Source organism: Stegostoma tigrinum, chromosome 6 (genome assembly GCF_030684315.1).
Source record: "Stegostoma tigrinum isolate sSteTig4 chromosome 6, sSteTig4.hap1, whole genome shotgun sequence".
NCBI lineage: Eukaryota > Metazoa > Chordata > Chondrichthyes > Orectolobiformes > Stegostomatidae > Stegostoma > Stegostoma tigrinum.
The window spans coordinates 85,320,507-85,333,586 of record NC_081359.1 but is presented as its reverse complement, the minus strand read 5'-3'; the positions used below and the strand labels follow the sequence as shown (position 1 = coordinate 85,333,586).

Sequence of the window (13,080 nt, the reverse complement as noted above, 5' to 3'; positions counted from 1 at the left end):
GAGATAATGGGAACTGCAGATGCTGGAGAATCCAAGATAATAAAATGTGAGGCTGGATGAACACAGCAGGCCAAGCAGCATCTCAGGAGCACAAAAGCTGACGTTTCGGGCCTAGACACTTCATCAGAGAGGGGAATGGGGTGAGGGTTCTGGAATAAATAGGGAGAGAGGGGGAGGCGGACCGAAGATGGAGAGAAAAGAAGATAGGTGGAGAGAGTATAGGTGGGGAGGTAGGGAGGGGATAGGTCAGTCCAGGGAAGACGGACAGGTCAAGGAGGTGGGATGAGGTTAGTAGGTAGATGGGGGTGCGGCTTGGGGTGGGAGGAAGGAATGGGTGAGAGGAAGGGAGGCAGGGACAGGTTGGACTGGTTTTGGGATGCAGTGGGTGGAGGGGAAGAGCTGGCCTGGTTGTGTGGTGCAGTGGGGGGAGGGGATGAACTGGGCTGGTTTAGGGATGCGGTGGGGGAAGGGGAGATTTTGAAACTGGTGAAGTCCACATTGATACCATTAGGCTGCAGGGTTCCCAGGCGGAATATGAGTTGCTGTTCCTGCAACCTTCGGGTGGTATCATTGTGGCACTGCAGGAGGCCCATGATGGACATGTCATCTAAAGAATGGGAGGGGGAGTGGAAATGGTTTGCGACTGGGAGGTGCAGTTGTTTGTTGCGAACTGAGCGGAGGTGTTCTGCAAAGCGGTCCCCAAGCCTCCGCTTGGTTTCCCCAATGTAGAGGAAGCCACACCGGGTACAGTGGATGCAGTATACCACATTGGCAGATGTGCAGGTGAACCTCTGCTTAATGTGGAATGTCATCTTGGGGCCTGGGATAGGGGTGAGGGAGGAGGTGTGGGGGCAAGTGTAGCATTTCCAGCAGTTGCAGGGGAAGGTGCCGGGTGTGGTGGGGTTGGAGGGCAGTGTGGAGCGAACAAGGGAGTCACGGAGAGAGTGTTCTCTCCGGAAAGCAGACAGGGGTGGGGAAGGAAAAATGTCTTGGGTGGTGGGGTCGGATCGTAGATGGCGGAAGTGTCGGAGGATAATGCGTTGTATCCGGAGGTTGGTAGGGTGGTGTGTGAGAACGAGGGGGATCCTCTTTGGGCGGTTGTGGCGGGGGCCTCACACCCCGCCCCCGCCACAACCGCCCAAAGAGGATCCCCCTCGTTCTCACACACCACCCCACCAACCTCCGGATACAACGCATCATCCTCCGACACTTCCGCCATCTACGATCCGACCCCACCACCCAAGACATTTTTCCTTCCCCACCCCTGTCTGCTTTCCGGAGAGAACACTCTCTCCGTGACTCCCTTGTTCGCTCCACACTGCCCTCCAACCCCACCACACCCAGCACCTTCCCCTGCAACCGCAGGAAATGCTACACTTGCCCCCACACATCCTCCCTCACCCCTATCCCAGGCCCCAAGATGACATTCCACATTAAGCAGGGGTTCACCTGCACATCTGCCAATGTGGTATACTGACATCCACTGTACCTGGTGTGGCTTCCTCTACATTGGGGAAACCAAGCGGAGGCTTAGGGGCTGCTTTGCAGAACACCTCCGCTCAGTTCGCAACAAACAACTGCACCTCCCAGTCGCAAACCATTTCCACTCCCCTCCCATTCTTTAGATGACATGTCCATCATGGGCCTCCTGCAGTGCCACAATGATGCCACCCGAAGGTTGCAGGAACAGCAACTCATATTCCGCCTGGGAACCCTGCAGCCTAATGGTATCAATGTGGACTTCACCAGTTTCAAAATCTCCCCTTCCCCCACCGCATCCCTAAACTAGCCTAGTTCAGCCCCTCCCACCACTGCACCACACAACCAGGCCAGCTCTTCCCCTCCACCCACTGCATCCCAAAACCAGTCCAACCTGTCCCTGCCTCCCTAACCTGTTCTTCCTCTCACCCATTCCTTTCTCCCACCCCAAGCCGCACCCCCATCTACCTACTAACCTCTTCCCACCTCCTTGAACTGTCCCCTCTCTACCTCCCACCTATACTCTCTCCACCTATCTTCTTTTCTCTCCATCTTCGTTCCGCCTCCCCCTCTCTCCCTATTTATTCCAGAACCCTCACCCCATCCCTCTCTCTGATGAATGGTCTAGGCCCGAAACGTCAGCTTTTGTACTCCTGAGATGCTGCTTGGCCTGCTGTGTTCATCCAGCCTCACATTTTATTAGCCAATCAGTTTTGTTGACCATATACTGTGTGAGAAGTATTTTAACAATTCAAAAGCAGTGTGGACTTCACAAGAAGTAGCAGCTTTACAATGCTACCCATGCAGCCATAGCAGTGACGCGTTTTTTGCTCCAGTTTCCATCATTATACATTTCAAATTTGGACATCAAAGAGTGATCCTGCAGAAGATGATAAAACAGACCAGTTTCATTCACGTTAAAAACCCCTCTTCATGCATACTTGTTCAGGATATGGGTGGGACCATTGTGGAGCCAAACATCTGTCATTGAAAAAAAAAACTGCTGCAGTGTGAGATTTCAGGGTGCTGTACCTGTTGTGACAATGCTTATGTTATCCCTTGTAAGAAACTGGATCTGAAAATTGAGATATTGAAGAATCGAACAGGCGTTTACTACTGCTCATGATTATGTTCAAATACTTCATTCACAGGCATGTAACTGTCAGGGCGAACATTAAACTATTAGGTTAGATGAAGCAGCATGCTTCCAACAGAGCATCATGCTTGAGTTAGCCAACATAAGAGGGAACATGAGACCTTTATACCCTCGAGTCACGTGCTGCAATAGGATAATAATGTCGTGAGCATGCCTCTTAAAGGTAACTGTGGTGCTGACCACAGGCATAAGCAGGCATTCACCTTGTCTCAAAGATAAAAACTCAACACAAAGAGATGTACATCTTCTACACAGGCACATTCGTAAATTTTATAATTAAACCAACAGGTAAAACAGAGTTAATAAGATTAACGTTTCAAACTTTACTCCAATGCTTTGGAAGTTTCCCAACTGTTTGACAACTTGATTGACTTCCTGCTGATTGCTATCACTCAACACTATCTCACAATCATCATCTTCGTCATCATCATCGGAGTATTCATTCTCACCCTCCTCTCCAGGGATGATAATTTACATCCCAGGCTTTGAAGGACATGGCTGTGGAAATAGTGGCAGTGTTGGTTGTCTTCTTCAAAAATTCTATAGATTGCGGAACACTCCTAGCAGATTGGAAGGTGACAAATGTAACTCAACCATTTGAAAAAGTGAAAACCAAAATTACATACAGTCTAGTCTAATATCAGTAGTAAGTAAAATGTCAAAGTCTGTTATAAAAGACGCGATAACAGGATACTTAGAAAATATCAATGAGATTAGACTAAGTAAGTGTGGATTTATGAAAGGGAAATATTTTTGACAAAGCTACCTGAGTGTTTTTGAAGATGTAACTAGTACAGTAGATAAGGGGCAACCTGTGAAATGTTGTGTTTTTGGATTTTCAGTAAAACTTTTGATAAAATCCCACACAACAGGTTAGGGTGTGAAACTAAATCTATTGAGATTAAGGGTAATATACTGGCAATGGATTCAGAATTGGTTAGCAAATAGGAAACTGAGAGTGAGAATAAATGGGACTTCTTTGTACTGGAAAATAGCAACTAGTGGCGTACCACAGGAAACAGTCCTTGGGCCCTAGTTAATAACATTATGTCAACAATTTGGATAAGAGAATTTATTACTTACAATTTGCTGACAACACAAAACTAAGAGGAACTATAAGTGGTGATGAGGTAGAGGTTTCAAGGTGATTCAGAAAAGTTGATTGAGTGGGTTAATACATGATAGATGCAGTAAAATGTGGTTAAGTGTGATGTTACCCATTTTCGCAGGGAAAAGCGAATGGAGGCAATAGATTTGGAATTGTTATTTTCTAAAGGGACTTGGGAGAAAATTCAGACTGCTGAGAGCTCCCAATCGGAGGCCGTCAACTCTTTTACTCAGCAGCACCACTGCTGATGTATTCCACACTGATATGCACCTGGAGTGAGATGTATGCCAGAGGAGACAAGGATGGTGGATTTCCTTCCCTAAATGACATGAGCGAGCCAAAAGGGTTTTTCGTCACCATTACTCGAATTTTATTTTTAAATTGAGTTCAGATTTCACCATCTCCCGTGTTGAGATTAACCTGTATCTCTGCATTACTCATTAACTGACCTTACCATTATGTCTCCCCATTAAAAGTCCTGTAACTCAACCAGTCATTCAGCTACCTTATCCCATCTCTTTAAATTCATTTAGAATCTTCATTGTCTAGCACAAATTCAAGCACCAAGATGCTTTTAGTGTTTCTTTGCGTTACCTCTGCACCAAGCACTGTTACATTTTCAATTATTCCAACCTCTCAATACAAAATTCACTGCCCTACAATCAGCCCACAATCTCTCTTTAAAAAAATCCCTCAACAACATTTTTGCTAGTCAATATGTCTTTTCTATGGCAAGAAAATGCTTAAATAGGCTGTTTTTTTGTAACCAGAAATGCCAGATGTGGATAACTAGGTGTACAGCTGAATGAACACAGCAGGCCAGGCAGCATCAGAGGAACAGGAAAGCTGACGTTTCAGGTCCGGACCCTTCTTCAAAAAATATTCTTTTTTCCAAAGAAGGATCCAGACCCGAAACGTCAGCGTTCCTGCTCCTCTGTTGCTGCCTTGCCTGCTGTGTTCCTCCAGCTCTACACCTTGTTGTCTCAGATTCTCCAGCATCTGCAGTTCCTACTACTCATGTTAAATGTGGATGCTGCCCATAACTGAAAAAGGCTACACCTCCTCCTACCCACCTTCCTGCAAAAATTCCATCCCCTATTCCCAATTCCTTCATCTCCGCCGCATCTTCTCCCAGGATGAGGCATTTCACTCCTGCACATCCCAGATGTCCTCGTTCTTCAAGGACCACAACATTCCCCCCCCGCAGTGGTCGAGAACGCCCTCGACCGAGTCTCCCACATTTACCGCAACTCATTCCTCACACCCCGCCCCCGCAATAACTGCCAAAAGAGAATCCCTAGTCGTCACAAATCACCTCACCAACCTCTGCATACAACACATCATCCTCCCACACCTCTGCCATCTACAATCCGACCCCACCACTAAAGACATTTTCCCATCCCCACCCTTGTCTGCCTTCCGGAGAGACCACTCTCTCTGGGACTCCCTTGTCCGCTCCACACCCCCCTCCAACCCCACCACACCCGGCACTTTCCCCTGCAACCACAGGAAGTGTTACACTTGCCCCCACATCTCCTCCCTCACCTCCATCCCAGGCCCCAAGATGACTTTCCACATCAAGCACCTGCACATCCGCCAAAGTGGTATACTGCATCCGCTGTACCCATTGTGGCTTTCTCTACATTGGGGAAACCAAGCGGAGGCTTGGGGACCACTTTGCAGAACATGGTTCGCAATAAACAACGGCACCTCCCATTCGCGAACCATTTTTAACTCCCCCTCCCATTCCTTAGATGACATGTCCATCCTGGGCCTCCTACAGTGCCATAATGATGCCACCCTAAGGTTGCAGGAACAGCAACTCATATTCTGCTTTGGAAACCTGCAGCCCAATGGTACCAATGTGGATTTCACAAGCACCAAAATCTCCCCTCCTCCCATGCATCCCAAAACAAGCCCAGGTCGTCCCCGCCTGCCTAACCTGTTCTTCCTCTCACCTCTCCCGTCCTCCCACCTCAAGCCGCACCTCCACTTCCTACCAACCTCATCCCGCCCCCTTGACCTGTCTGTCCTCCCTGGACTATCCTATCCCTGCCCTACCTCCCCTCCACCTATCTTCTCCTCTATCCATCCTCCCCCTCTCTCCCTATTTATTTCAGAATCCTGTCCCCATCCCCCTCTCTGATGAAGGGTCTAGGCCCGAAACGTCAGCTTTTGTGCTCCTAAGATGCTGCTGGGCCTGCTGTGTTCGTCCAGCTCCACACTTTGTTATCTCCGATTCTCCAGCATCTGCAGTTCCCACTATCTCTGTCAAAAAATTTGTTGGTTTTGGATTTGGTAAATAAAAAATGAGGGAATCCAATGACTTTAAGTTAATTCATGATCAACGTCAATTCTTGGCAATTCAAAAGCACTGTCTGAGCATGCCTTTCTCCAAGCCGCCCTTTGCTTGAACCTGCCCATGCAGATGCTCAGGTCATACTTCATGTACCTTGTAACAGTCTCTGGCCCACTGTTTCCGGTACCTAGCCCCGCCTACCCGACACTAAACCGGAAGTTCGGTCAACTGGAGGAAAATGGCCGCCTGGGGAGCGGTGCGTCGGAGATTATCCAAAAGTTAAAAATATATATCTACACTTTATATTAAAATCACACGGAAAGAAGCGACCGGGAGCGCAAACAGCTGGCGATGGCACGGGAAGCGGCAAGTCAGCTTTCCCTTTTGTGGCGGGTGTTGCGCCGGTTGTTCTTCCTCCGATTGTAATTATTGAGGGCAGGGCCGGGCCAGGCCGGCAGGGGGTGTGGGCGGGTTGTGCGTGTTCCTATCTCATCCTGCCCCCCCGGGGCTGAGGGTAAGTGGCCTGGATTGGCGGGGGGCGGTTCGGCTAATTACTGCACCGCCTCCCCTTCCCCTCCCCGCCCCGTTGGAGGACATCCAGGCTTCGAAATTGAATAGCCCCCGAAGGTTTGCACTTGAACAATAACGACCTCTTAACAGATTTCCGTCAATGCCAGATGATAAACTAGCAAATAATTCGAGTCATATTAAACTGTAAAGCAGATACACACGCTTTTGGAGTTTAACTTCGGTCATTTAATAAGGATTGGATCGTACGCAGGTATCCTGCATTCTTAAGGGACTTGGAGAACACGCGGATTGTTGACTAGAGAATCTACAGGATGACCGAAGAGGGTGATCACTTAAGTTTCCGCACGAGAAGTCACTTCACTGAGAGGTAGTAGAGTCATCGAGCTGTACAGCATGGAAACAGACCCTTCGGTTCAATCCATCCATCCCGATCAGATATCCTAAATAAATCTAGCCCCATTTGTCAGCATTTGGTCCATATCTCTCTAAAACCTTCCTATTCACATTTCCATCCAGATTCCTTTTAAATGCTGCAATTGTACCAGCTTCCACCACTTGCTGTCAGTGAATCCTTAAGAGTTCTTTGCCCAAGAGTGTTGTGGATGCTGTGCCACTGAATATATTTAAGATTAGGATATACATTCAGGCAATCCAGGGCTAAGGAGACTGGGCAGAAAAGTGGAGTTGAGGCAGAAGCTCGGCTGTGTTCGTAATGAATGATGCAGTAGATGTAATGTATGGTTAACGTGTATTGAGTCCCTCCAGTCTTCTGTTGGATTCTCCTGATAATCAACTGGACTGCAGTCATCAGAGGCGGCACCTTCTCAGAGTGCATCAGAGATGGCCAATAAATGTTGGTGCAGCTGGTGATGCCCACACTCTATGATTTTTTAAAATATATAATTTGGACAAAGCCAAACATCCTGTACTGACTGATTTAATGCTGGAACTTCTTTCACTGAAGCATAGGAGGTTGAAGGGTGGACTCATTGAGGCTTATAAAATCACGAGGAGAATAGATACTGTGAATAACAAGGGTCGTTTCCTTTGGCTGGGGGAATTCAAAACTAGGAGGCATATTTTTGAGGTGAGAGGAGGAAGTTCTAAATAGTAGATGAGAGGCAACTTTTTTTACTCAGAGAAGTAGTTCTTTTGTGGAATGAACTGCCAGAGAAAGTGGTGAGTGCAGGTACAGTCACAGTGTTTAAAAGACATTTCGATAAGTTCATGAATAGGAAAGGCTTTGAGGGAGATGGACCAAGTCAAGCAGGTGGGACTAGTTTACTTTGGGAACATGGTCGGCATGGTCCGTTTCCTTGTGATATGACTCCACAATTCTGATAGGAAGATGATGACCTGCTGAAGTTAAACTGTATCAGAGGTGTTTGATTGTGAGGCAAATGCAAGATGTGTAGCTTGTATCGGTGTTGAAGGTAAAAGGAGCGAGTGCCTTAGATTTGAAGTAGTGGAACAGGTAATGTCGTGGCAGTATGAGTTAGAGTAAAATGATTGTACCACAGAAAGAAGCTGTACAACCTATTTTCTGCTTTTTAGAGAAATCAAGTCACTCCTGTTTCCTTGCTGTACCCCCAAAGCCTTGCAAGAGTATTTTGCTCAAGTACCCATCCAATTTATTCCTGAAATTATCAGCTGCCACCCCTCCATCACCCTTCTAGTCAGAGTATTCTAGGCATTAGCAGATGGTGTGTAAGAAGGTTCTTAATCACATCTTTTATGTGTATTGCCCAAAACCATACATCTGTATCCTCTAATCCTTGACATGTCATCTCCCTTACATAAATCTATCATAATTTTATCTATTTATTCTAATAATTTTCTGTATCAAATCTCTACTCTTTTTAACTGGTAGTAGGACATATATCTAAAGACCCACACAATCATTAGATAACAGCATTTACAACTTCTCTCAGTCAAAATTCCAACTATTCATTATACTGGCTGATTTTCTGTGAAGAGAGTATCATCACTATCTGTTAGTTATATGTTTTTAATTTTTGAGTGGGATGTATAGCATGTTGTAGTGTGTAAAGTATCACCATTGGCTGCAGCTACCCTAAAATGGGATTACAAGGTAAATATGGCTGTTGGTGGTGCGTTAAGCTGTTTCCTCACCTCAACATGTTTTTTCTTGATCAATCTGGAAATTTTTCTTTAGTTTCTTTACTCCTGATGATGCTAATTACGCACCTCATTGACTTATTTCATCGTCTGTTACATTTGACAGCATTTTTAATAATCAAGGTTCTTGATCCCCATCTGGCCAGAAGTCTAACGTATTTGCTGCCACATAGTCATCTAGAACCTTTGTGAGTGTTGCTTCTGGCTACAGAAAATCTCTAATATAGAGAGTGTATTTAGCACTAAATGATATGCCTCCTCCAAACAGCAGATCTGCGGTGTGGGGTTAATCTATGTAATGTCCTTTCAGGAATAGATGTGATGAAACACAGTTTACCAATCATCAGATTTCTTTTTTGATCAGTGTCTTTTAAACCAAAGCTAACAAAAATGTTATCAGCAGTCCTGTATCAGCAACAACATAGCCTGTGCCACAATTAAGTGGTGTTTTACCAGCTGATAGCAAAAGATATATTTTTATGTGACCACATAATATGACCTGACCATCTTGCTCTGCCATTCAATATGACCATTATAATCCTGGCCTTGTACAGGACCCGATGTAAGTAGTACTTCTGCAATCTGTCAGCCTTAGAACCAGAGAAGTTGCTAGACCTCAAGGTCCCATGACAGCTTCAGCTCATGATCTTTAAACATGTTAAAAAACACTGTGCAACATGCTAATAGCTCTGCATTTTATTGTTAGATTCAATTAATTTTAAGGCTGTTAATCATATTTGGAACAATTGATGTTCCTGAATATACACTAGAACCTGAAAAGGAATCAAGTTGCACAGGAGGCTGAGGAGAGACTTGATGGAAGTCTATAAAATTATGAGATACATAGGATTGACGGTCAGAGTCTTTTACCCAGAGTTGAAATCTCTAATACTAGAGGGCATGCATTTAAGATGAGAGGCGAAAAGTTCAAAGGAGACATGAGGGACAGTTCTTTTATACAGAGAGCGTTAAGAGTCTGGAACACACTGCCAGGGGTGTTGTGGAGGCAGATATGGTAAGACCATTTAAGGGACTTTTAGATAAGCATGTGAAAACGCTTATATGAGTCCACCAAATAATGTCTGAATTATTCCGGACAGAAGAAAAAGCACTTCACTAAATTAACCACCAGCGCAGAGTAAACAAGTATATACCATGACCTAAAGAGCAATTTTATATAGATCATCAAAAACAGAAATTACTGGAGAAACTCAGCAGGTCTAACGGCATCTGTGGAGAGAGACCCAGAGTTAACCTTTTAAATCCAGCGACCCTTCTTCAGAACTGACAGCATTTAGAAAATGTGTTTTTAATCTTGGTGAGGGGAGAGCAAGAGAAAGAATAAGCAGGTAGGTGGAGATTGATCCCAGAGAGAGGGAAAGAAGTTAGGCAGACAAAGGCATTATTGATGGTAAGCCAGGGAAGAAGAAAAGATAGATTGGTGATAATGGAGACTACGAGAAGATGAAAAATGTGTTAGCTGTGCTGAAAGCAATGCATGTCATCACAGGACCTGGTCTGTGGGAGTGGATGAAAGACGTGGAAGGAGGTTGTTCAGGCATTAAAATTATTGAACTCGATATTGAATTCTGAAGACTACAAGTTACCCAAGCAGAAAATGAGATGTTATAAGGCTGCAAGGTATCCAAGTGGAAAATGAGATGCTGTTCCTCCAAGATGCCCTAAGCATCACTAGAGTACTGCAGCAGGCCTCTAATAGAAATGATGGCATTGGAACATGGTAGTGTGTTGAAGTGGCAGGCAACTGGAAGCTCGGATTAATTTTATAGACAGAATGTAGGTGTTACACAAAGCAGTCACCAGGTCTGCATTTCGATTGCCAGCATACGGAGTTCTTTGTTTGATTTACATAGACCAAAACTGGAACTGTATTGTGGGTGCCAGATGAGAGAGGTTGCAGATCAGAGGATGTTGGATTGGGGAAGGTACCTCTAACAATTTTGATTAATTCATTCAAAGTTTATTCAGTTAGACTGAGAAGGATAAGGGAATTTGGGAAGGTATTTAGCTGAGAATGTCTCAATGTAAAAACACTTCAGTTTAAAATCATGGGTAGACACTATGCAAATCTGGCCTATTTGGCAAGTACCTTAGCTGTTATACACTTGTGGGGTTAGAGATAGGTGATATTTCTCTCCATTTAGAGGCGTCATCAAAAATATGAATAAGTTATTCTTGAGAAAATGGCTGAGCAATCTCAGGCTGAAGGCTGTTATCAATGTTTGTATTCTACAATTTTGTGCATATGAGATCGTAGAATTAATGACACTTTGTATTCAGTCTGTGAATTTTTTTGACAGAATTATTCCATCATTTTTAGTGATTGTAAATTGCCTATATCTGATATAGAGGTGAAATTCTCCCTTTTAAAGCAGTATTTACTATTTCCATTTCTACATCTGCCAATTCCTGTTTCAGAAGGTTGCTGCCAGTTGCAATATTTGACATACTCATACAATTTGTATACCCTTCCATTCGGATCAATCATCAGGCTCACTAGAAATGAACAAAGATGAAATATCTTTAATTAGAAATATCTTACACAAAGATAAATAGTCTTAGCTTTGTTTCTGTACAACGAGATGTAGTCCATTCTTACAGAGGCTTCAAATTGTAAACAAAATTTTTGATTTCAACTGTATGCCTTGTGTACTTACTTCTCTCTACAAAGCCCCACCAATTCTCCACACGGTTTTGTAGACAATTTAGCTTACGAGCATGATCTCTGTATGCTCTTGTCCCTCTCTATATCTATAATCTTCCACAGCACTCAGATGCCTGCACTCATCTAATTTTGGTCTTTTGCATATCCCTTTTTAGATATGCTTCACCAATGGTGATCACACCTTTGGGTCCTTCAGCTGCTGAGCTCCGTGACTCCCTATTTGTAATTCTGCAGTCCTCTAACTCAATTCCGCAAAGCTCCTGAGGTCATTGGTGGATACAGAGTCGGTTGCTTATGGAGGTGGGATGTGGTTGGATATGGGTATGCATTGTCATTGATGATATGGGGGGTCATTGTGGTGTGGGTGAGTCCTGCAGAGTCAGTGAGGATTAGAGGGCTTAAAACCTGTAGAGCTTCCAGACAGCCTTCTAGCCAGCCAGCTTTTGTTCTCGCCAGCCCCTCTGGTTATGTGTGGCTATCTGCTCTCTGTTTCTGGGATCTGTGAGCACAGCTCCATCCTTTGCAACCAGACTCCCACCATCATATCCCCCTTTATCCAGGTGAGATAGAAGGTTTCCCACTTTGAGCCACCTGTCTTGTAACAAAAATTTTGCACCTCACGTCAGTTTCTAATTTAGGACGGAAAACTGGAGAAACCCAAGCTTTCAACCCAGCTAGAAGCTGGCTGATAGAATTCTAAGTTAATGTAGGGACTGGAAAAAAACGAAAGAACCGCAGATGCTGTTAATCAGGAACAAAAACAAAGTTACTGGAAAAGCTCAGCAGGTCTGGCAGCATCTGTGAACAGAAAAATAGAGCCAACGTTTCAGGTCCAGAGGAACTGGAAAAGTTAAAGTGGCTGTATTGCCTTAGGCTCAGTACCATGAGCGGGACAAAGGGGTGTAGTTGAAACAGGAAATTCTTCTTGCATTAACTAATTGAAATAATAATTATATGCTGAACTTGATGAGGTTTGGGATCTTTCTTGGTGCAAAAACTTGGTTACACTTGTAGCTACTGGAGTGTTACTCCATCCCCACTAACTTCGCTTTCACGAGGAATTATTGATGAGCATCTTTGGATATTACAGGCAGTTACTCTGGCCTCAAATCTGCATGAAAGACGATTGGGTCAGTAGCTGAATGGCTGTGGCAGAATCCGGAATGCTAAGAAGAGCTGAGGCAAAGGAAGTGCTTTTGCACAAGAATGATAAATCAATAGAAGCATTGTGTAGTAGTGCCTTTACTGAACGCCTGCGGTGTACTAGCTGAAGTGTTACTGGTAGAATGATATGAAGGAGCCTGAAGAGGATTGGAAATTACAGTTTAAAATGTAACTTACTTAAATTCTGTAAATGAAAGCATAACTAATAGATCACACATTTGAAATATAAAGAATTGATTTTTCTTACACTTTAGGTGCCTCACTACGTTAAGTTACTTTGTGAAAATCCTGCAAAACAATGAACTCATTCTGCTTTCAACAGAGTTCGATGTCTGTTGGAGAGTCATGACTTTGTGCGTGCATTTATGATTTTGGTTCTGATGCCTGAGACCTGATTCTTTCATAATGGTGAGTTTTGTACAGTTCAGAAACGTCCTGCTAACCTCTGTGTTGAAATATTAGTCGATTGACACGTATTTGTTGGTCACTAAAGTTACATTTATTTAAAATTAGTTACA

General features: G+C 44.4%; 1 protein-coding gene across 12 annotated transcripts in view; it reads left to right on the top strand.

Annotated features, from left to right (window-relative positions):
* Nucleotides 1-6,260: 6,260 nt before the first annotated feature.
* The window catches only part of supt20 (SPT20 homolog, SAGA complex component), a 60,577-nt gene continuing 53,757 nt past the window's right edge, over nt 6,261-13,080 (top strand). For 11 of the 12 annotated variants that reach the window (XR_007247714.1, XM_048532405.2, XM_048532404.2 and 8 more), the window contains exon 1: nt 12,822-12,970. Coding sequence is in view for 11 of the 12 variants with exons in the window: in XM_048532405.2 (XP_048388362.1) it covers nt 12,968-12,970 (3 nt within the window). In the remaining variant the exon portion in view is untranslated. Of the gene's footprint in view, nt 6,409-12,821; nt 12,971-13,080 lie in introns of those variants that run through there. The other variant, XM_048532395.2, reaches the window with a different exon arrangement.